Consider the following 25396-nt stretch of genomic DNA (forward strand, 5'->3'; position numbering starts at 1 on the left):
TTGGTATTGTTTCTTTAATTTGGCTGTCGAACATTAATTTATGGTTTGAAATATTATTTTATGTAAAATAATTGATATGAAAAAGCCGTCTCTTAAGTTATGACCCCATTTCACCACACGCAAGTGGCAGAAATGACAATGATCAGCTGACGCATTTTTCTTGGCCGAAGTCAGAGCGCGCGGCCCGACGCACCACCACCGCACCACAAAGTATGAGCAGAAGCCACCTGCGGTAGACCGCGCCCAAAGCCAGGGACCCGGTAACGTGAGGTAGCCGAGTCGGGGCAGCGTGCGCTGACCCAAGCCGGGGCCGCGGCTTTGGGCGCGGTCTACCGCATCCCCGGGCAGCCCCGGGCTATCACATGACACCGGGAGGACGCGCGGCCCCGGCTTGGGTCAGCGCACGTTGCCCCGACTCGGCTACCTCACGTTACCGGGGCCCTGGCTTTGGGCGCGGTCTACCGCACCACCTAACAGGCGTGTTCGAAACCGCAGGAGATGATGATGAACGGGTTTATCGAAACTTGATTGGATGAGCCTATCGGTAATAGCGATTTCAGTGTGTGCATTTATTGTTCATAGTGGTGTGAAATGTGGTTGGGGTACGACCGACAACCCGTCGGGGCGAATTTCGCACTGGGGTACTCAAAATTTGAAGAATTTAAGACGTTTCCATGAGTTTTGAAGGTATGGATAAGTTCTAAAAATCCGGTTCTCCTGATCTGGGCCATTAACTCCATACGGTCCAGGAAAGCTGGCACACTACCTTTAACATTCTGATGAGTTTAATTCACCCAGGTAGGCAGATTGAGCACCCCTTGGGTCTCGCTGCCGGGCGGACACCGTAGTGGAAGGAGCAGAAGGCTGGTGCCGATTCTCGGAGCGGCGTGTCATAGGGTCACTGCTATCAGATGGTGAGGATGGTGACAGGTGCGAGAGAACTGGTAACTGGTTCGGGGTCACAGCTGCAGGGACGGGCAAGTGACGGCTGGGTCGGACTGGGGATGACTGAGAATGTGCTGAACAGCCGCATCATGCATGCGCCGAATATGGCTCGCGAGGTGTATACGGGGCAGGATTAAAAGACAGCGCATTGTGGCAAAGCAAATCAGCTGTTCACTACAAAACAGATTAAGTATGGTGACCTAATAATGGATATGAGAAGCCAAATGCAACACATTGTACTCACCATTTCGTGCAGTTTGTCCTGGTCGGTGACCTCGGAGATGTTCACCCCGCAGACGACCACTGCCTCGGTGGCCGACGGAGTCTGAAACGACAGAGGTCACGGTCAGCACTCAAAAAGGTCACGGCTTCCCGGTCGCAATGCTCCTGGGCAAGCACGTTCTCAATAAAAGTAGACGCAAAGAAGATTTTGACCATGCTACAGGGAATACAAAATTGTTGGTCAGTTGTTCTTGGTATGGAAGCTGGAATTGTAACTGGAAGTGGAAGTAAGCAAGACCAGCAGAGATTTCACAGGCTTGTTCATATTATGTCAGCGACTCTTATCACGCAAATCCATGTGTCTCAGTTAGAACTCGGTCTACTATCCTACTTGGCACTCTATGCCGGTTCGCTATTCTTTGGCATCCCCTTTCTCCCATCCATTCCTTCCCTGGCACCCTCTCTCGCTCTCTGCCACCCCATTTTCACCTCTACGTCAGTTGTCGGCCCGAAACCACACCCTCTGTCACCCCTGCCACCGCCACTGGCAGCCGCCGCTCAACCCTCCCAGAAACTGGGTCCGTCCTCTCGCCTCTCTCTCTCTCTCTCTCTCTCTCTCTCTCTCTCTCTCTCCGCCTCTCTCCTCCGCTTCTGACAGTCCTTCCCACCCCTCCCCGCCCAGTTCTCGGTTGCCTCCTCCCCAGCTGTCTGTCAGAAAGCTGTGACCAGCCCCCCTCCCCCTACTCGCTGCTGCCATCGGCGTATGTTCATTGTTCAACAACTGGTATACCGCACCCGCCCTTACATCACCATTCCATTCTGGACTATCCTTTACGATCTCCCATCATGTCATGGATAGCATAGCCTTTCTATGTTGTGAGACTATCCCAGCCGAGACGTCTCTCCAATCTCAGTCCACACGTTGTCCCTCACCAAGCTGTCCCGTCATCAGATTCAAACCCTACCTACCGTCTTCTCAGCCGAACTCGCTAGCTTTCCGTCCACAATATCGGCCGCTGGTGTGTCAGCCTTCTCAGACACCTTGCCTTCTTTTTCTTTATCGGCTACAGGAGTCGTCACAGCCTCAGAGGGATTTTCTCCCTCCTTCTGCGCCGGTTTATCTGCCTCGCCGCCATCAGAAGCGGTCGGTTTCTCCGCTGCTGCGGCCGGCTGTGCCTTGTCCGAGCCGTCGGACGCAGCTTTCGAGGCCGCTCCGTCACCGCTCGCGGCCGTGTCAGTCGGTCCTGTCAGCTGTCCGGCGCTGTCCGGCACCGCAGGCCCATCGGTCTTGGTCACAGTTCCGTCCGCCGCACTGTCGGCCTTCTGCCCGGCCTCAGCCGCGGCGGGGGCGGCGGCGTCACCCTCGGCCGCCGCGGGTGCGGGATCCACAGCCTGGTCCGACATTTCACCACTACACCAGCCCCACCACAGAGGAGTCCCGGCGGACAACACGTCGCCACAGTTCGGCACTCTGCGGTCTGCCGATCCCAGCGACCGGAGTTCGCCCGGCGCCCACCGGCCGCCGACCTGCCTGGGTTATTTTGAAAATCTGGCATCGTCCGCTCACTGACGTCACAAGACGCGGGGGCGGAGAGGAGAGGGGGAGAGAGGGGGAGGAGGAGAGGCGTGATCAGCCACGCCGCCACTGCCTGACAGGCTCCACGCGGACCATCCATCGTCTTCAGCCTCTCCAGTTCCAGGAAACGTCAACGGTTGTTGACGAGTATTCTTTATTTACGATATTTACCTTCCATTCAAGATTATTGCACATCATTCTTTCTCCTTAAACTTGTGTTGCGAATGATTTGGTTGTAACTTGTAAGAATAACATCATTCAAAGATTATGTATGAGCCTTTAAGTTTCATAGCCCAAGTACCTAACTACGTCAGATTCCATATCCGACATGAGCCCATAGTCGATAGCTGTCAAACAAAGTGCTTCCAGACTTCTTTCAGAGAGACTTCATGGCTAGCCACAAGCCACATCTGTTCGCTCCTGTCTCCTCTGAATTTTCAGTGCGTATGTGAAAACCCGTCCCCGGAGCCACTTCCTGAGACAGGCCGCCACTATACCTGTCAACGACCGGTCGGGCAGCTATGTCTGCCAACGACAACAGGCGCTGCGGTGGGCGGTCGGCACAGCTGCTAGCTGCCAGCTGCCAGTTAGACCAGCTGGCACCGCACCGCCAGCTGAGGGGTTTCAAGTGCGACACTTCCGGCCGGCGCCTGGACAGCCTGGCTTGGACTAACCCCAATGGACAGCCCGCAGGGACAGACCGCTTTGGACAGACCCAGTCGTACACTTCAGGTTGGGAAAAGAGGAGAGCACCTATAGATCTCAGGGTTGAGCTGTGAGGGACCTATACAATACGGCCATGCCGAATCGTTCACGACTTTCTCTTCAGAGTGGCCTGTGGCAAGCCAATACCTTCCCAAAGCTCCCATCTATCCTCCTTCACTCACCTTGGACGCTGACGCGGACATGGCCGCCTGCGTCTGCCACTGGCCGTCCTGATCCCGGCAGGCGCGGAACTGGGACCGCTGAGACCGAACACTCTGTCGACGGAGAGAGTAAAGAGGGCGTCGGGTCAGAGGGCCACAGGCTAGTCACTGTCTTAGACACAGAAAAGGCTCAGTCTTGAGCACAAACACAGGGCATATGGCGACATACAAAACACATCGGGGTGACCCCATTGGTACGGGTGCGGAGATGACAGCAAGACACTGGCGGCCGACATTTCGGGGGCACCGATCGAAAGGTTGGGGTTTTATTGCGGTCTCAGTGAGTGAGTGATTGAGTGAGTGAGTGAGTGAGTGAGTGAGTGAGTGAGTGGGTGAAACAGACCCAGAACAAGATGTAAGACGCAAGACAGGCGCTTAACCCACGAGCCGCTGGGGGGGGGGCATAAAGTTGCCCCCCCCCCCTTTACGTTTTGTGAAATATCTCCGAAACCTGATGAGCTACGAACGTGAAACTTGGCATAGCTTCAAATGAATACCTAGGCAATGTTTGAGGAAAGTTTGGTGGTTGTAGCACCTAAGATGACGTCACAGTGACGTCATAAAGTTTTGTCGTTTTCCGATATGGACCGTTTCTGATGACGCTGAGCATGAAACTCAACTGTAAATGAACTAGACAGCACGTCCTGCTGTCATCCTAAAACATCTAACTACACTTCCATCTAGTTTCTGACCAATAATCGACCCTTTATATTCGGTCCCATATATCTGATGTATCGTGAGGAATATAAGAGTCGCAAATCTATAATTTCACTTATGACGTCACTGTGACGTCATTTCAAATGGGATCGACACCAAATTTGGACAACACAACCTCGGCTAGGTATTCAGGAAGATGTCTGCAAAGTTTTGCTTCTCTATCTTTTCGCGTTGCGACGATATCGTCGCAGAAGTAAAGGGGGGCAACTATATGCCCCCCCCCCTCCAGCGGCCGGCGGGTGGCGCGGAGGCCCAGCGGCCGCCGGGTTAAGTCACCTTTGGCAATCTGCGAGAGCCTTGGCATCTTGCATTTTACACATAACATACATCTGGCCAGGTGTCCCACGCAGCGCGCTTTAATGATTGTTATTAGAAGACGTTTACTAACGTCATTGAAATTTAGTTGGCATACTGCAGGTGCAATCACCGCGAAACTTGGCGACCCTGCTGGCAAACCACCAGACATCGAGGGTTAAGTTACGGTGGGCGGAGGTGCCAACGAGCATTGCTGCATTGCTGTCATGGCGACCATACCACTCACGATGTGAGAAGCCAGTGTATATTGAGTGTGCGAGCGGCCAGCTTTGTTTGTCTCTTGACAGAACTCTGCGGTCACCCGACCACCCCTGCCTGTCTGTCCCGTCCATTCACTCCTGGCTAAGACATTGTCCACACCGTCCACAGTACACAGTCATTTGTGAGTCCACTTATCTCACAAGCCTGGCAAATGACCGTCTGTTTTTACGCCCCTCCCTGGGTCGGAGCCCTCTATTGCCGCTGTCTGACAGAGCTCTCTGGTCCCAGAAACTGGCACACGACCCGCCCGCTATCTCGCCATGTCCATATGCTCAGAGATTGATGCTGGTCTGTCACCTAGGCAGCTTCCGTCGCCGTGTCAAGGAAGTATTCGTGTCGGCTACTATGGCAAAGTCAATGGCTGTGCCAATGTCAGCGTGCCAGCTCCGATGCCAATGCCAATGTCAGTGTCAGGTTGACCAAACGGATCTCAGATTCTCATGTAGGTACTCTAAAGCGGTAGGAATATACATAGCCACGAAATGTAGGCACATTATGGTACCGAATTAACCACGTCATAACCCAGTCATTCGGGCGGCAGAATGGGACTAAGGCTCTTCGATGGTCAGTGACTCTAGCTACACATCTGTCAGACAAGGCCCTCACCGTGACCTCGAGTGACCTTCAGGTCCCGTATGGGACAGTAGGAGGGTGGGTCGAGGGACAGGCCGCCACCGACCAAGACGGAGCGGCGGGCGCCGACTGATCGGCCGCGAAACTCACCGACACCGAGATTTACGACTTCGCGGCGACACACGGCACACACACACAGACAAGAAGGGCACACGCTGTCGGAACTTACCGTGGTGGGTCGCTGTCCGGTGCCAGAAGTGGTCACTGACTGACTGGAGGCGCTCTGGGCCATCATCGACTCCATACCGGTCATCATCACTTGGGCACCCAGAAACTTATTGAGGAGGGAGCGGGCCGCGTCATCCGGAGACGCCACCTCTGAAAATAGTGACGGACTGCGGTCAGAATAGACAAACGACATCAGGGAGGACGGGTTGACAAGGGTAGCAACGCCATCTCTTACAAGCGGCGGAATATCGTTAGATTACCAATAGATATTTCAAAGCACAGATACTCTGTATGTTTTTGAGCTTTGAAATAAATGCGTGCCAGCAACATGACATAATCGCAAAACAGCACTGGGGTGGGGGTGGGGATGGGCATCTCACGAGAAACCATTCACGCTCCAAATCTACTGATGCTACGAGTCACTGCCGCGTCTATCGGCAATCAGTCGGCATACCTTCCCGGCTGAACGCAGCTACCTGACAGTTGGAATTCCTGTCACCCCCGAGTCGCAGTCAAAGCTGCTGCCAGTGGTCATGACACTGAACAGCGCTAGGGTAGAGAGGACGAATAGCGCTGAGGGCGAGCTTGGCCTGAGACATTGAGGTGAAGGCCATTGACCTAAAATGGAAACCAGACTTCTGATCGGGCTGAATGGTCACTGGCCACTGACCTATGCTATTAAATCTCTTACCGAGTTCGAGACCAATGATCTCAATTTGACGTTGCTGGCATGAATTTGGGGTCACTTACCTGATTTTGCAGACAAATAACCTCGATCTTAGGTATCAAGCATTCTTGGGTCATTGACCTGAGCTACGGTCATTAACCCGAACATAAGGCAAACAACCTCCCTCTGAGGTCATCAGTTTGCCTCTGATTTTCTGGCCTAATTTCGTAATCACTGACCTGAGTTGGAGGCGTCCATGCGGCTGAGCACGTCGCGTATTCCGGTGACCTTTGACCGGTCACCGAGGAAGGAGGCGGTGTCGGCGGACCGGCGGGCCGTCTGTCCGTCCGTGGCTGTCGGCGACACGGGCTGCAGCCGCCGCTCTGCAGGACGGAGCACAGACTCGGTCAGCGGGCGTGGTACTTTGTCAGGTCACTTATAAATACACTCAACAGAGTTTCTGCAAACACTGGCCCATAGAGTCGAACTATCACAAGGACGCTGAAAGCGAGCTTGGGTTTGTGTAGACACACTGAGATCAATTCTTACAAGGCATGGCGCAATTACTTACCGGTCTCGCCGATCTGCTGGTTCTCTCTGTCCGAGACATCACCAGTCACTGGGAAAAAAAAAATCAGGACATTATTCAGAACTGGGCCAGAAACATCATGTCATCCAGTTTTGTTCAGATTAAAATACAACAGAACCAAGTGTTGAGTGCGGATGACGAAAAGCTGGTGCGACGTTGGCAAATGAGCTAACATGCTTAAGTGAACGACAAAGTCTTTAAATCTGTTTCGGTTTGTTTGATCTATGTGGCGAAAATCACCCCATCAAATACTTCGAACGAATGCGAAAATTTGTTTGTTTGTTTGTTTTGTTGGGTTAGGCCCTTTCGGTCTGACAAGACCATTGCAGAGCCGGAAGGATGATAGGAATTAGGGGGAGACATTGGTCTGGGCAGACACCCTAGAGAGTCGCCGGGGCTGAGCCCGTCCGAATGGACAGGCCGACCAGCCCCCCAAGCACTCTCTGCACCCGGCTACGGGGTGCGCTCCCTCGGGAGCAGCGGAGCCGCTCCAAGGGAGCAGCCCGCATGAGATAAAGGTGCCTGTCCAGCCCGGAGTGGGGTTGAGGCGTGGAGGAGAAGGATTTCTGTATCCTGAGGATAGAAGCACGGAACGGTCAAATGCGAAAAGTAAACTTCTGAATATATCCCAGTCCAATAGACCCTCGGTCCCCGTTCCTCTCAGTAGCTTCAGAGCACTGCTGACCTCTATGGGTGGCCTGCAGCTTCTGGGGCTCGTCGTCAGGTGTCGCCCTCGGCTGCGTGGTTCTCAGAGCGCTGCGGGTGGTTCCGCCGGCGCTGCCGCCCGGAGCCGTCTTCCTCAGCGGGATCCGCGAGTCTGCAGATCAGCACAAATCGGATGATTAGTCTCACTGTCAGCGACACTTCAGAGCCTGTCAGAGCGCGACGCTCAGGCGGGATTGCAGCCCGCGCCGCCTCGGCGTTTTGTCGCAGATGAGCGCTGATTGAGCTCGAGTCGACACGTCACAAACACGACTTGGGTAGCGCAGATCTGCAGATACACGTGCTGAAAAACACCCGGCGCACTAACGAGCGCAGAACCGGCGTACTTTGTGTGTGTCCGACCTTGGGACAGAGCTCTACTGGTTAGAACAGGCTCGTTCCAACAAAAGGCTGCCCGGACTTGTTATTCAGTCACATTCCGAACGAAAAACACAGAGCGTGCATGTTTTGAATGCACGCACAGAGTATGAACAAAAATGCACTTTCACAATATCAGCAAGAGCTTGCAACCGAGAGCTGGCAAAGCCCGCAATATCCGCTCAAATCGGACGATAAACAGCACAGACAGGTTGCAGATATTTTAAGGGACGGTATCTTTTTGACAATGGGGTACAGTCAGGCCTTTCAGACCTTTCCCAGCGCAGTCCCGAGACCTTTTCACGAAGCTGAACGGTACTTTACTTATTTGCTATATTTAGCCAATAGGGAGGAGCACCTCCGTCCCAGTCTCACCGTCATCGTCTTTGGATCTCGAGGCGGAGCTGCGGTGCGCGAAGCGGCCCGCCGAGCTGCGACGCTGCACCATCGGGCTCTTCGTGTGTACCAGCGTGCTCGGAGGGGAGCCATCTGAAACAGAGAAACGAACGGGGGTCACATCACGGAATGAGACAGTCGAGAGGCGCGGAGTTTTGGGATTTAACGCAAGCGTTGAAGTTGGGATTTATGTGTTAGGAGTTGATCGTTGAAAGTTATACAGAGATTTGACAGGTCCAGCGACTCAAAAAGTCAAAACATAAATAAATTAAACGGGCGCGCTCTTAAGCACACAGTGATCTTCCAATCCTACGATCGTTATTATCATAAAATGATTGTCAACAGTAGCTATCGGTCGTATGATACCGGTGAGTGAAGCCTTTTAGATCCCCGAAGTATTTTTAAATGAGCGGCGGAAAACGGCGTCACATAAATCTTACTCAACAATGCGATACAAACGTCGACTTATCTTCCCTACAGATCAGCAAAACTTCACGCATTTCCGTTTTCAACGGTCTGTTGGTTCTACGGCCGTCCTGTGCGACGCACCACTTACAACCCACGGCGCGGCTGTAAGAGCACTATCTCCTATCCACCGCTCGGGACAAAAGACCGGCGCGGCGTGAGGCGGCGCGGTGAGGACGCGTCACTTAGCCGTCTGTTTACGCCGTGCTGACTCAGCGGCGGCAGCCCGCTGAGCGGTCCAGCATCAGCCCGCTGAGCGGCCAGCGTCAGCAGGCGAATCGCTTCTCATCGGTGCTCGGAACGGAGACCGGCTGGGTTTCCCCGATCCTGGCTAGATCCTCAGTCTTACCACACCCGGCCGAGTCTAACAGCCATCTTCTGACCAAGTGGGGCTAGTGAAATGTCCGAGAAAACGTCTAAAATTTGCCAATACGGTAGAGTGTAATCACAAATAAAGGCCGCGAATAATCAAACTACAAAACGGACATGGATGAATCCAAAGGTCCGGCAGTTAAAGTTTCCGTTTACAAGTGACGATTGAGTTTCCTGCGACCATAACGCTCGCCTCGGCCGTGACTGTGTAGCAAAGCGTTACGTGTCGTTCTGTAACCACAGTCAGTGGCGTAAAATGGGTTGCAATATCCCGATCGAAGTTGCAATTGTTTCGTGGTTCCCAGAGAAAGTCTGCTCGGGTAACATTCAATGTGCTTATGATGCAACGCTCACAAATCATTGTCAACAAAATTACGACTTCCCAATATTTCGTCAAAATATGTATCATTATTCGATACTTATCACACGACAGATTGTCGAATGAAAGCCCGGCTATTGTGAAACGTCTATTTGTTCAGGTGCAAACGGAAGACATATTGCAAACCCGTGTTCTTGGGACCACCGGACACGACTCTTTTCCCACAAATATTTCAATACAGCACGACAACCCACAACGATCTCTATTCTATCCACGACAACACTTCTCGGACACGACACTTTCCCGCAGCCGCCGCTCAAACAGCCCACAACAAAGTGATCGTGCACATAACGTGCACAGCGCTCACGCGCGCACGCCGCGTGCTGAGGTTTGCACGTGCGGTGAGTGATGGCCGGTGACGGGAAGCGACAGTGGACCGGCGAGGGCGACGGACAGCTGTGATCGCCGGATGTTACCTGTCCAACAATCGTAACTGAACAGTGAGCACCGTCCCGGGTGAGCGATAACGTGGGAACGTTCCCAGCTGGTTGGATTGGGCGACGATAGGCGGCAGGACACTTCAGAATGACGAAAAGGTGCCGATAGATCGAGCCTTTGACGTTACTATTCGTGATGTTCATCGGCTCAGAGGGCATTGCTAGAATCACAAACCGTGACAATTCTGACATCGCAAGCTACAGGATAACGGCGCCAACATGTCGCGTTACAGCAACACTGATTGCTTCCGACATCCACGACAAATTCGGCTGACATGTGTTGATGGTGTCGCGCTGGATTTATAAGCCATCTTCCCACGGGACGGTAACGAGATGCACCGTTTATGGACTGACGTCACCGTCCGTTGCCAATGCGGTGTCGAATGACCGGATCGTCGGCTCACATTACCGGAGTTATCGCTCTCAGCTGCCGATGACTGACAACTGACAGAACTGGCTGATGGGTGACAAGTCCAACCAAAACAGGACCTGGCCGGGCCGGGACGGGACTGGACCGTGTAGACCGCAGTCCGACCCACCCCCGGCCGAGTCGCCGCCGGTGGCTCGGTGAAAAACCGGCACTGGGGTGAGGCGCGGTCGCATGACGGAAACGGCAGCGGTCGTCGGACCGGACCGGTCTCGGTCACCGGCTCCGGCGGCGGTCCATCAAACATCGGTCCGGTGCCGGTCTGGTCCCGGCCTGGTCCCCAGCACAAAAACCAACCGGAGAGACCAGCCGCGACTACCGCGGGTGGGTCTGGGCTGCCCGCGGTCTGGGCAGAGTTACCGACCACTGAAACGTCAGAAGCTCGGTTCAAATCAGTCCGCCTTTGTTCAGCTCAGCTCGGTTTAGATTATTGAGAGAAATGCAACAGGAAAACGCTCTCTAAAAACCGCCACCAGTTTCCCACCCGAGTAAACAATCACTGCACCGCACAATACCACTCCAAACGGAAACGGTTCAAATGGATTTCCTCTTCATGACTGCCATCAGACACGCGCCGGATTTTTTGTTGCATTGTCCGACGACACGTTATGGCCATGGTACCCTCACCCGGACGCCTGTCACGGTTTCATTTTTTCATTGCATTGAATTGTGTAAATCGATTTCCTCCGACAACGGCCGATAAGTCGATTGTTGGTGTGGCGTAGTTGCCCGTTTTCCGGTGGAACAATGTCGGGTGTGTCGGTAACCGAGCCATTGAGACCGTCCAATCTTCTGTCTTATCACCTGGAGTGCTTGTGTTCATTCGAGCCGGCTGGCCGGACAGTAACAGGTGGCTACCGTGTCCGACGGTAAATAAGCACATTACCATACAAATGCCACATAGCGGGCGGCCGTTCAGCGTCGGGGACCGCTAATTACCTCTGGAGACGGACGGCCACTCTGCCGGCTGCAGGTTGGACGATGGCCGGCCAGAACAAAGAGGAGACCGCCCGCAGCGCGTGATGGACCGTGGAACATTGCGTGGAGTGTGCCGTATAAAAGTAATACACAATCAGTACCTAAATTATCCTTTCATTTAACATCCCTGGTCACCTTTACCTACATAACAAAAATATTCGTGTTAAATGTCTGATACTGCTGCCTCGAATCAGACTTCTGCAAGAACCAGCCGCCAGCCACGAAGCCCGCCAGCTCGTGGGGCCGGGAGCGTCTGATGGCAACGGACCGACCCGCCATAGCGCGGCGGTTGGGCCGTTGCAACGTCCGCAACGTCTCAACGGGCAATCACATCACGACTTTGCTCTGTCGTATGCATTATGTTTAGTTCACATGGCTCTGTTCACGAAACATGGCTAACCGTCTCACGCCTGTATCCAAACCATTCTGTTTACACCTGTCTCCATCCCAAGGGAACAGAGGAGATATGAAACGCCGTCGTTTGACTCCTGACCAACCCGTCTCGCCTCAGTCTCCAAATCACCATGTCTCCGTTCCCGTCCCAACTCCTGTCTCCGTCTCCGTCAACAATGTCCTCTACGTTCCCAAAGACCAAAGTGACCAACCTCAGTCTCCTAACCGTCTAATCCTGTCCCTGCCTGCACGCCACCGTTGTTTCCGTTGTCCCCGCCTCTCGTCCACAGTCCAACCGTCCGCGGCCGTTTGAATCTTCACCGTGCGCGCTGCGGCACGCCAGCCGGAAAGTCTGGCCGAGCCAAGACGCGGCGCGATGGACGCCAGCGATAGGGGCTCACGGCGCCGCGCCGGTCGTACCGGCCGTGCTCACGGCGTGGTGCTGGGAAGCCGGTCATCACGTGCTTAGGATGAGAGCCGGCCGGTGAGGCTCGGCTCGCAGACGGATCCGGTGCCAGGGACTGCCGCGGCTCGCCGCCGCCCGCTCCACCCGAGTGAAACGGACGACCCGCCGGCTGGTGGCACGGAAGGGCCCGCTGAACTCATGCACACCGGAGAGGATGTTGCACCTTTCTGTGTGGGATGTTTCTCTAGCGGGTTGTCTTGTCGCCATGGCCGCCCCTCGGTGCCCGACCGACCAGTCCAGGAATGCCGCGGCCGGTCCGGCCTTGCGGCTGTGATCTCGGCTGGGCGCTAATCCCGGCACATTCCGACCGGTATAGCGTGAGTCGGGGGCGGCCGGTCAGCGTATATGGGTCCGACCGTGCAGGGCAAACAGGGGCGTATAGTCGATCATCGGCACGGGACGGGAGGGGCTATTGGGCCGATCACAACGAGTAGTCACCCCGCTGGGTAGCCGCACCTGTGAGTGGTGTACCCCACCCAGATGTACCCTTCCCTGCAGCAGTCCCGCGGCCGACGCCCCCACTACATTGCAGAGTGAAAACGAATGCATGACTAGCAATGTCTGAGAGGAAGGGTGCAACCGGAGCGTCCGCTGAAGAGGCGTACCTGAGTGTTTCCGCTTCTGCCGCTCCATCTCTGTGTCGTAGATCTTCATCCTGTCGCGGATGGAAGAGGCGATCTCACGCCGCTGGACCACCATCGTGATGAGAGGGTGCTGCGCCGGATCAGCTCGGACAGAGTTCAGGCACCAGCGGACGCGTCTAAAGCGCCGCGGCTCCCTTTCGAGGGGCCCTCAGATGCAAACAGCGTTCGTTGACTAATGTTCGACAAAAGTGTTATCTGGTACGGAAACAAACAGATTCTGAGACCGGATTTTGAACACCGGTCAGATTCACAGAAAATCACGAGTGTCTTCACTCCCTGTGGCAGTTCAAGCACACCACGTTTTCGTTCGTTGGAATCGTTGGATCACAATCTCAGCCACCACCTCGCCAGTCCTAGCCCGCACGCTGCACGCACGCGTCTGTCAGAGAGCGGAGCCGCCACGCGCACCTCCCCGCCGTCCGCGTCACCGACTGACGCTCGACCCGTGCGGCCGGCTGCTACTATCGAGGAGGCAACGGCAGCGGCGGTGGCGGCGGCGGCGGGCGGCTCAGCTGGGCGGCCGGCCGCCAGTCGCGTCGCCACACCGCCGCGCCGGCACGGAAACCGGCCTGCCGCCGGCCGGGCGGCGTCCGGTGGCGGCGACCGCTGCCGAGGAGATCGCAGGCGGCGCCTTGTCACACGGTCGGCAATCGACACGACAGCAGCAGGCAGCTGCACGGCAGCAGACCCGAGCAGACCGGCTCGAATCAGAGGTCATTCAGAGGAGGGCTCCAGCTTGACAGCCATTCAGCCGCTGATTTGGAGCCCTGCAATGGTTCAAAGGAGAGAGAAGATGCAGCGGTTGAGATAGGCGGCGGAGCGATCAAGTCCGGGCACGCTATGAGCTGTATTATCTTGCGGGTTTTGAGCTAAGCCTCCCGATAAAATCCGGGCATACCACATAATTTCGTCCAAGATCACGGCCAAGCGAACCATTGTAGAAATTATGGCGTTCACATGTCTACATTGCCCGACCGAATTCTTATTCCATCTTCTCACTGACTATCTGGCCTGAAATGTAATGGCGGCCTTAAAATCACTGACCGCACGCTATCCCCGTCAGGCGCGAAAAGCAAGTGGCAAAACGGCTCTCACGACCAGGCGGCTTAGAAGTCGGATTCGCTCTCTCGTCTGAGCTACTGGGACGGACCTGCTCATGAAATAATCCGAAGCAACTATGACTAGCCTCAGCTCTGACCCTTCTATCTCGATAGAAAAGTGCGTCAGACATCACACAGCTCAGGAACACCCTCATTCGTTATCTAATCCAAACACGGAGGTGATGAGAGCCCGTTTTTCATCCGCCGTCTCGTCCCGCCCACCTATTCGACCTGTCAGTTTGACGTGGACATAACGGTTAGCCCAACACGCATGGGAGCGTTTCAATGACGATAGTGTGCCCTCTGGTTCTCTTCACACTCCCGAGCCATCACGCAGAGCTACTGCCTCAACAAAGCACTGCCATCCTCTGCAGCACCCGTTAGTGCAGCTGGCATCTCATGACTCTCGTCTGCCGCGGAGAGTCTCTCAGATCCCACCGAGGGCCCTCCCGAGTCTCTCTTGTGTCCCGTGACCTGATGTCAGCCTCAATGGCGCGGTGACGTCCGAATGTGTGTCACGCCACTGTGAGAATTATCCGCCATGACCACGCACGGCTGACGTCGCCACCGTGTCAGCGGGCGCGTCAGGCGAGGCTCGTTCAGGGCCACCGGGTACATTGATGGGACTGGTGGAGAGACCGGGACACAGCTCACCAGCCGGAACGTTGTCCCATGTCCCTCCCGTGCCGTCGATTACGGATCCAAATGGTCCTATCGAGCGACCGCTAGCCTCCTGGAGCGACAATTGGCTGGTAGTCTGTCTCCAGGGCCGGGACTTATGGACAGCATCTCCACGCGGCATTCAAAGCACTCCGACTTGGCATCGCTAGAAGGAACGGAGACAACACGGTGCCTATGCGCAATCACAAAGGCAAGGATTGTTAAGTCGATGCTGACCAAGCCTGTCCGTCACTCAGTACTGCAATCATCGGCAGGCATGATCTTCAATATCCGCTGTTCCAGAAAATCCGCGTGCTCTATCATCAACCGTGTGTGGTTAAAGCAGGATTAAAGCTGGTTTTCGGCAGAACATGATTATAAGTAGGCGGTGATCGGCATTACGCAGAAGGATAAATTATAGAAACTGGTAAGGCTTCATCAATCTATGAGATCTTTTGATCGGTACACCTGCTTGCAATTTTCTTTCTTATGCGAATTAAGCAAAATTCTGAAACACTCCATATAAGGTTACTAAACCCAGGCGCGGATCCAGCGGGGGGCGGCGGGGGCGGCCGCCCCCCCCCCCCCCTCCATCCGAAAAGGCGCCCATAGCCCGCGGCAGAGAGGGCGCCCCGAGCAGAAGAGCGGCGACATAGCAAAGGTTGAGGAGAAATAGGGCGCCCTCCAGCAGAAGTTGGGCTCACCAAGCAGGAGAGCGACGCCCAATTGCCCATTCCCAGCAGATGAGAGTCGCCCTAGCAGCAGATGGGCGCCCCCAGCAGAAGAGGGGCGTCTTATTACAAGAATAAAAATATACCTTCTGTTCAAGAGGGGCGCCCCTGGCAGCGGAAGGGCACCCCAGCAGGAGAAAGCACCCCCGAAGAGGAACGACGCCCAAGCAAACGGAGAGAGGCGCCCCATTCCGAGAAGAAGAGGGGCGCCCTGACAGCAGATGGGCGCCCCAGCAAAAAAAGGAGTCCCATAAAAAGAAAATATGTGCCACTGGCAGAAGAGGGGCGCCCCCGGCAGCGGAAGGGGCCCAGCAGAAGACAAGGGTCTCCAGCAGGAGAGGGGCGCCCAACAGAAGAGAGGCGCCACAGCAAAAATTGATCAGAAATAGGGAGTCTCCGGCAGAGGTTTGGCTCTCCAAGCAGGATAGGGGCGCCCCATTGACAATATCCGGCAGAAGAGAGTTGCCCCGGTAGCAGATGGGCGCCCCAACAGGCAGCAGTCGTTGGGCGCCCCCAGTAGAAGAGGGGTGCCTCATTTCAAGAAGAAGAGGAGCATATTCTGCACAAGAGGGGCGCCCCTGACAGCGGTAGAGCAGCCCCAGCAGAGGGGCGGTGCCCCAGAAAAAGGAGAGGGATGCCCCACTCCGAACAAAAGAGTTGCGCCCCAGCAAAAAAAGAGGAGCCCCATAAGAAGAAAGTGGGTGCCGCTAGCAGAAGAGAGAGAGAGGTCCCCGGCAGTGGAAGGACGTCCCCAGAAGAGGCGTCTCCAGCAAAAGAGAAGTGCCCCCTGCAGGACAGGGGCACCCCAGCAAAAGTTGGACAGAAATGGGGCGCCGGCCAGCAGAATTTGGGGTCGGCCAACAGGAGAGGGTCGCCCCATTCACGGTAGAAAAAATGGACTCCTCAGCAGCAAAGGGGCGCCCTAACAGAACAGGTGCACTCCAAGTAGAAGTGTGACGCATCAGGAAGAAGAGGGGCGCTTCTACAGAAGATGAGCGTCCCAGATAAGTGGGTTGCCTACAGCAAATTGGTCGTTCTTAGAAGAAATGAGGCGACTCAAGCAAAGTGGGCCTCCCCAAAGGGATTGGGCGATCCAAGCAGAGGTTGGGCGCCCCCAGGAGAAGTGAGGCAAACCAGCATAAGTGAGACGCTTTCAGAAAAAAAGAGGGACATCACTGGGAGAAGAAGTATGCACCAGCAAATGGAGGCCTCCTCTTTGCTCATATTTTTTTTTTTTTTTTTTTGCTAACGTAGCGGCACCCATCTACGACTTTTATCCCGCGCCATGCTGGTGGTCTGAGTTTTCCGCGTCGTGCTGGGGGGGGGGGGGAGGGGAGGTCACGCCCCCTCGTCTAACTCGGCTCCTAGGTCGCGTAGCAACACGCGGTAAGCGGTTTTCTAGGTTAGGTCAAATAAGGTCAGGTCACCAAAGGTCATCAAAGGTAAAATGTTGCCTATTTCAACATTTTTCGAAGCACCGGCACATAGCTCGGAAACCAGTAGAGCTATAGCGCCGCGGTATAGCGCATTCAATAGCACTTTCAAATGTGTTTCTGTGAACTGCCCTCAGAATTGACCTCTAGTCAACAGTTTAGCCTCCAGAGGGCAAAAACTCTAAAAATAGGAGTTTTACGAGCAATATTTTGCTGCAATAGCTTTTGACTCAAGAGAGTATCGACATTACGTTTGCCAGCATCGCGTTGCTGTCGTCGAGACGCGTCGAATGGACTATATAGGATGACCTTGAAAGGTAATTTTGAGAATTTGACCTCAGGTCAAGGTCATGACCTCACCGGGAAATGTCATATTGCATATCAGTCGATCTGTATCGTCGAGCTGAACACAACTGAGGTGTTTTTATCGTTATAGCATGTATCTATTAAAAGTTATTTTCAAAAAACTGTTGTGGACCTTTCATGACCTGGGATGACCTGTAGGACATTATGAACGGTCACAGGTGCAATTTTATTTTTCAATGTGTTAATTTTACATGTATCCTCATGCTTGCGATTGTCCATAATGGCGCTCGTCCAAAAGAGATGCCTTTCAGTTGCCTCCCATAAACTTAGCTACCCCTACCTAATGGAGATTGGAGAGGTCGCAAAACTGACCTGACCTTAGCTCACAAATATCAAAATTCCTAGACATACATTTCATGAATATTGATGCTTTCATCAATCGCTGACAGTTTCAAAGCGACCGATCAGTCGGTATAGTAATGGTGAGCATTTTAAATTTCTGGGGTTAGGTCCCTTGGCATGACCTGGTGACCTGCCGTTGCATGACCCGGGTCTGACATTTATACATGTGCAGAAAAGATGCATGATAAGGTGTGCTAAAAACGGCGGCGCTGCGCACAGCTGTTTTTCAGATATTTGCGAAAAACCTGAGGGGGGAGCATGACAACGTCCCCCAGCACGGCGCGGGTTTGACTACTCTCGATTTTGACGACGGTTTGGCGCCCCTTCGTATGAAGCGCCCCCAGATTGCCAAGTCGCCCCTATTTTGACTTGCCGCCCCCCTCCCGAAAATTCCTGGATCCGCCCCTGACTAAACCCCCAATCATCTCTACCTCTCAACTCGATCGACCTAGTTCCCAGGCGAATTCAAATATGCCAATCTAGCGTGCAGTTCGTGCACACCATGCACTCATGCACGTGGGTGCTGATCGCGCCCGGCGCCTGAGCGGGCAGGCGGGCGGCAGCGACCCGTTTTAGGCTGACCCGGCCGCCCCGACCCCGATCGCTGCAGCCGGGCCGGTAGACAGCCCTGGCCGCACGGGCCGAGCGCGAGTTTCACCAAACGCACCCCGCCCGACCGCGGTGGTCGGCGCTGCAGGCTGGGGTCGACTCAGCAGGGCGGCTCTGTACGTTTACGCTGCAGGGTTGGAGTAGTATGTGCCGACCCCGCGGCACCGCACCATCGGCAAACAGTGAGGACGCACCAAGGGGGGAGAGCATCTGGTCCAGAGTGTTATCCTTGCAGAACGTAAATATTAGCAGCACGAAGCGCGAATTACCGCCATCCATGTAATAGCTCTCAGAGGTGGGATGATGACGGCTGCCGATATTTTTACCGTGCTGATGGATAAATACTCGAGAAGCGGTAATCATCAAGGACACCATCTGGCACCTGGCGGTCCCTTCTTTTTGTGTGGGCAGCGGGAAATCACAGAAGAACGTATTAATCTCGCAGTTAGAGATTATTTCAGTGGACAAAATCATGTCCACTGGTAGACGAACTAAGAACGCGCACCTAAGTATTCAACCGACCAATGTCCTTGTCGGGACTCACTGGGCAAAATGAGCGAAACGTCGGACATCGACCACCGTAATCCACTGTAATTACTCAAAAATCGAATCAACTCAAGGCCAGTAATTTTTAACTTAAGCCAGCAGAGCCTGAGCAGAGCATTTTTGTTAATTTTTCATAGTGCGAGATCAGTTACAAGAAGTCAGCACTAGGCACCGGGTGCTACCAATGACTGGCCGCTCAAAAGCTCTATCGAACAATGACCCCTCGACCATCAAACTGGCGCCGCGTGCGCGATGAGATGATGGGCCGACACGCCGTATGTGTGACGATCCCGGCAGGACAGGCAGCTGCCGAGCACTTCGAGAGGCACGGCACACCTCAGCCCGGCGCAGTCATATGGCAACAGCAACACAGTCCGTCTCATTCCTTTGTCTCAGTTCGGACCCGCTGCCTCCACCACGTGCTGCTCAGCTCCGTTCTCTCCAGCACAAATACCGTCAATTTGCGCGTCTCGGAGGCCCGAGTCTAGCTTTCGCCCGCAGCGGTCCTCTGCCCCAGAATTCAGAGACGACCGCCTTGCCGGCTCAGCGGTACCAACGGCTTTGTCTGCGGCTCTGTCTGAAACAGGGCCGCCAATGAGGCAGGGCCGGCAGCGACAGCCACCGGGCGGGGTCGGCGCGGCCCCGGGCTGGGGCGGGGCGGGGACCAGCCAAGCGTGGCAGCCCACACAGGGTGTGGTGCACCGCGCCTTCGCCCACCGCGCCCGCCCGGCGAGCCGGCCCACGGTCTGTATCAAGTGCCGTGGCAACAACCTGCCTTCTGTGGTTATAAAAGGACACAGCAACAGCGACTCATGGCAGCACTCATGGCAGCGACTCATACAACGCCACCGTATGTATCATTACAGCGTCGCTTTGCCTTTGTGTCTGCCCGGCACCTGCTCGACCGAGGTAAATGTGATTGCGCCCGGCGCTAAGTGGCCGCCCCGGCTCGCGGAAGGTCAGCCGGTAAGCGGCGGAGGTCTGCCAGGGTCAGTGGAGGTCACAGGCGGCCCCGGCGGCAGCGGCAGCGGCTGTAATCACCTGTGCCGCACACGGGAGCCCGGGCAGCGGCCAGGGGCGCCGGTAATCACGGGAGCACCGCACCGTGACGCCGTTTATCATGGACCTCCGCGACGACACCCGACACCGCAGCCACGACCCGTGACACTGGAACCGAGGGCAGTGGTCGGTCCCGGCGAGCGAAGGCCGTGACCCGACCGGCTCAGGTGCACAGGTGAGCCGGGGTGAACACTCGATACGTAAACAAAAACAGTGCGTCGCCTGACCTCAGGCGGCCACGGCTTGTTACGCGATAGGTAACAGCACGCTGTGTTCACAGGGTGAGGCGAGTGCGTGAACCGAGGTCAAAGAGCTCGACTAACCCGAGACAGGTGTGGAAAACCCGAACCAGGGTGTGCGGGCCTTAGTGGAGGCTTGACTGATGGTGGGTAAACAGTGGAATGCACCGATGATGTTACTTATTTCATATAATGCTATAATATAAATCTTTGAAAGAAAATGGTTAACGCATTCAAATGGCCCGAAAAAAATCACCTAATGTAGTTTTACATTCCAAAGGCCTTTTCGAGAATACAGAGTCCAAAACTCAGCCCAGGCGTGTCTAGACTCTACACACCTCCGGCACGAGTTGGTCGGCACAGCAGTTGCGACGACGCGGTCACTGCTGTGGCCACAGTCTGGCCACAGGGTCAATAAACCAGGCTAAGCAGCAGCCCAGGGAGTGGTGCGGCCGACGCCAGCGGCCGGCCATGATCGTAAACCGGGCGGGCCGTCGGACTGCACCGATTAGGTACAGCTGAGCGGCGGCAGACCAACGGGGTCTGTCAGACCATCAGACCAGCGGCGGCGGCAGACCCGGTCTGACCCTGACCGACCGGGGAAGCGGTCGGGGACGGGGACCGATGGTCAGACCAGAGGGTTGGACCGACTTCTGAAGGACCATTCGGGTCGACAGGTTCCCACAGCTAACTCAATGGCGACCGGGTCAATATTAGGAGCGGAACGCCAGCCTAAGGCCGGACTAGTGTCGCTTCTTTCCCCCCGAAACATCAAAAGCGAGCCTAGACGATCTCAGTGAACTCCACAGGATGTGAATCGCTCAGGCTTTTTGTTTCACTCTCCGTCTCGATCGACAATCGCTACCGGACGTGACTACCCAGTTCATCATCTAGGAAGTAGGAACAGTAGCCTAAAACACGTGACAAGCAATGAGGTCTCCAGAATCGTGCAAGGAAGTCGTCACTATCGACTGAAGTCTGGCCGCTGAGTCAGCGTCCGTCTAGGAGACATTCCAGGAAACAGCGTCATCTTTCCGTTACACGCGAGCGTACGGCTCGGAGTGCTGGACCGTCGAATACAGTCGACCCAAGCCCTGGTTTCATCAGGCGGTTTGACCGGGTCGGGGAAGAGGAGACAGTCGGTAGAACCACACACAGATGAGGTTGAAGAGCCTGACGTCACGACAGTAATATGACGTGATGTCGCGGCGGCCGGTGACGGTTCGGCGGATTGTTGATAGTAGCGCCGATACCGTAGTATGTAAAACGGTGACGTCTGATGCACCGAATGATCACTGCCTCCACGGTCCAACGATTGCAGGCTGGTGTTGCCTGAAAATGTCTTATTAATCCCCACAATCAACATTGCAAAAGCACACTCGAACAAAAAACATAAATCTTAACCGTACCCACTATAACTAGAATCGTAAGATCTCCTTTGTCTTCGGAGTTCATAATCAGGCTGCAGTTCCCTGGAACAGGAATCCAAGCAGTCTACGTTTCGTGCCACCACGTCCCACATCCCGTATCGAACACTCGGGCAGTCTGACCGAACCGCTGCGTCTGAGAGATGCCGTGTTACCGTCAGAAGGCTGCGGATTAGACGGCGTGTGTGCGGTCAGCACCGGCTCAGACGCCACAGACGCCACGAGAAGAGCTGTTATCTGATGGTGCCTGACCGTGGGAACACACGTGCCCATCGCCAGCGGTCAGGGGACAGAGACAGCGGCGACAGGCACCGACGCTTCTTTTACCACCGACGACCAACGGGCGCAGGTATTGCACGTGCAAACAATAGCAAAATGCACTTTCTCAAATGTCCACAGTGCTGTTATTTTCGGTTGTTTGCGGGAGGTTTAGCCCAAGAGAAGACTGCTCGGAGTCACTCTCAAGGACGCCAGGAGAATGGGAGGTCCTTGCTCGTTTAATGATATGCCAAATGACGCCATTTACAACGCTAAGCCTGCAACATGCACCCTTTAACCCAGCGATCATTGGCCGATACTCACCCATCCCGCCATCAATCTTTAGATTAGGCTGACGGCGATTGGCCGAAGTCATTGTCCACATGCTCATAATCGGATATCTAAGGCCATTCTATAAGCACAGTCGCCACGGCCCTTCCAGTGAGACGGTCTCCCTCCCTCTCTTCCTCTCTTTCATCTCATGCTCTCACTCTCAAGTTATAACATCATCCAAAGGACCACCCTTGACACTTGCAAACATGACCTGAAACGCACAGGAACACTTGCATCTTCTTTATGTTTCCTGAAGTTGACGGCGCGTTACTAACACGACGCGTTAGAGCCTCATATCAGAGAGAACTTCTAAAACGTATCGTGATTAACACACGCATCCAACGCTCAAATTCTGCCACATGCCAGCCCGTACCAGGCCGTCAGACTGTTAGCTGGACATAATCACTCGCCGTCACGATAACTTTCCTCTGGGCCCGGAGACGCCAGACGCGTGACGCCGGCGTGACGAGCGTCACTCCAGCGTCACAGGGCGGCACTGCGGGACAGTCACAGTCCGCCGCAGCGGCCCAGGCTCTGAGAAGGCGGCGTCATGGTCCCTGTCACAGTCAGAGGACTGAGCTGACGACACTGACAGCGACTTCCCGTCTGTCGCCGCTGCCGGCTAGGGCAGCTAAAATGTCGCGCCCATGGCGACACTCAGAACCAGGATATAGACGACAGGCACAGAATAGCTATAGCTCCCCAGCTTCAACTCCGGGTACAGCCTCAGCTCCCTCAGCTCAGCTCTCGACAGCTCTCCCGGAAGATAAAACACAAAGAAATGCCGGACATTAATTATCTCAGAGTTAACCACCTTGCCAGCACCAACGAGGTAGGAAATCGTCCGACGGCACCACGAAATAGAGTTCATAGCATGAAAATTGTCTTCTATCTCTCAATCCCGCCGACTTTGGAGGACACTGAGATACAGTTTAGCACGATTGGACAAACAAAAACGGCGGATGCAACTGGGCATCGACCAGCTCGCGACGATGAACCAGCCTGCCGGTTTTATGGATACGGGTGGCTGGGGTCTATTGGTCAGGTGGACCCTATCCCGTGATTTATGTCAGAGGCCCTCAGTGCTCGTGAATCCATGTCGTAGTTATATGCTGATGAGATCAACCTACAGACAGCTTGCTGTCATACTCTGGCACCAATGGCAATCGATCTCTACAATACAGCTGTACGCAAACGATAAATGTGTGACCCCGAAATTGCATAGATCATTTAATATTGCGCATTGGACATGCAAAGGAGATAGTTGAAAGCCCATGCAATGCAAACTAAGCACATAAAAGACATCTACATTTCAACGTTTATATAGTGTTTATTGTAAACACACATTTTACATCACACCTTGCCTCCTGCAGTGTCTTAGTCGGGTTCAGAACGGTCAATCCATCAACCGGTCTCAAATCAATCGTTTGGGCTGAGGGTGAGCGGCAGCTGAGTGCGGAACTGGCAATACAGCCATTCCGTTATCCAGCACGCCGGCACGCGGACGAGCGGTGCAATGTCCTGTCTGTACCGTGCGGCCCGTGCCGGCCGGACCCGTGTGCACCGAATGGCACGGCTGCAGGGATGCAGTGGGCGGGGCCACTCCTCTGACCGGTTCTGTATAGTACCCGCTACAGCAGACCAGGGGTCTGTACCGTACGGACATGGCCCGAAACTTGTTCAGCTACTGCAGCTACTATTCAGGCCATGTTCTGAACTGAACCACAGGCCTACCGTATCCCCAATCAGCACGTTTCCTCAGCTGGTCCCCTACCAAAATGACTGGCACACTTCGTTGCCGGCTTGTTTTCCGTAACACCCACTAGTTTGAACGATGTATCGAGTTTGTATCGATTGTTCCGGGTGTGCCTGCGGCCCGGTGCAGCCCGGTCTCCGTTAGACGCCCCGGGGCAGGGCATGCCAGCCCGCTGCACGCCGGTGAGTCAGGGGTCCTTCCTCCCCGCAGTCCGGCTCCCCGGCCCTGCTGCACACCGGTCACGTGACCCCAGCGATGTGACTGTCACGTGCAGGGTATGCGGTTCAGGTCAGTCGAAGTCAGCGTCAGTCAAAATGTTGACCTGAGCAGTGAGCCGTCGGAGGTTGGTCAATGATCAATGGACAGTTTTTAAATTTTGCATCCAAGCTTGCAAAAGACTACAGCCGGGAGAAACTAAATTGGAAGCATACAGACTAGGCTGGCAATAGGAAACAATAGTGTAGTCGCTTCATGACAGTCACAAAGAACAGACGGTGGTCCAGCGCACATAACACAGTGACCACACTAATGAAAAGGCGAAAGCTGTAGCGTAGATCAATAGCGTTATGGTGCAAGTATTTGGGAAACTGCTTGATCATGCAGTGCGGCCCAGTGCAGGCTCATTACTTCGAAGCCGGTGGACCGAAAACGTCCAGTAAACAGAAGTAAGGAGAACTTGGAAACCGAAGGCGAGCCAATCTTCGATCATAAATAGAGCATGGCGTTTATGATAGCTTTCCCAACCGCAGCAGACTTCTTTGAACATCACAGAGGCCAAGTCTCCGGGGCGTGGGGCGACAGCCCATGCTACCGCTTTTGATGTTCAGGTGATTCAAAACACCGCAGCGTTTGATGCTACACCGTCTGGGTCAATATTTACGCGTGGAATCTGCAAAGTGCTTCCAGCATAGCGGCGATGCTGACGGTTGGCTTATCGAGCAGCATCTTGCAGACAGGCGTGTCCCAGACCAAGGTTCGCGGCTCTCACAAAGACGTGTCGGTAGCAGGAACTGAGCCCTCTCCGCCCCCACCAACCCCTGCCTCAACCCACAGCTGGTCTGGCGGTCCGCACAGCCGCGGCCAGCCTCAGTCGGCCGCTAATAATAGCGTTCGGGACTCACGGGTTCCCTCGGCGCCACCACCACTCCGTGGCGGTTCCGTGAGTAGCACACGGCGTGACCACGGCTGGCGAGACTGAGTGGGACTTCGTGAGGTCCGGTGTTCCGTGCGCCAGCCGTGTCCGGGGCAGGTGCCGCCCAGCCGTCACGAATAGGTACCGCGAGAGCCACCCGACACAGCCATCACATGGTGCAGGGCATGATGTTGAGTCATCGGCCATTCATGGCTCAGGTTGCGGAAGCAAGCCAACCCGTTCGAGCATGCCAGAAACATAAAACTTATGATAATATTTAAGCCAGGTAACGATGGAATCGAATTGAAATCCAAATCGATTGGTCAATGAGGAAACTGATTAGTGTTCA

General features: G+C 54.8%; 1 protein-coding gene across 1 annotated transcript in view; it reads right to left on the reverse strand.

Annotated features, from left to right (window-relative positions):
* The window catches only part of LOC122382722 (serine/arginine repetitive matrix protein 2-like), a 120710-nt gene that overhangs the window by 13825 nt on the left and 81489 nt on the right, over positions 1-25396 (reverse strand). Inside the window, exons 10-16 of the mRNA XM_043368415.1 lie at positions 8475-8588; positions 7705-7836; positions 7002-7049; positions 6670-6813; positions 5765-5913; positions 3631-3723; positions 1190-1270 (exon numbers count right to left, since the gene is read on the reverse strand). Coding sequence (XP_043224350.1) covers positions 1190-1270; positions 3631-3723; positions 5765-5913; positions 6670-6813; positions 7002-7049; positions 7705-7836; positions 8475-8588 — 761 coding nt within the window. The remainder of the gene's footprint in view (positions 1-1189; positions 1271-3630; positions 3724-5764; positions 5914-6669; positions 6814-7001; positions 7050-7704; positions 7837-8474; positions 8589-25396) is intronic.

Source organism: Amphibalanus amphitrite, unplaced genomic scaffold, assembly GCF_019059575.1.
Source record: "Amphibalanus amphitrite isolate SeventyFive unplaced genomic scaffold, NRLGWU_Aamphi_draft 000012F_arrow, whole genome shotgun sequence".
Taxonomy (NCBI): Eukaryota; Metazoa; Arthropoda; class Thecostraca; order Balanomorpha; family Balanidae; genus Amphibalanus; species Amphibalanus amphitrite.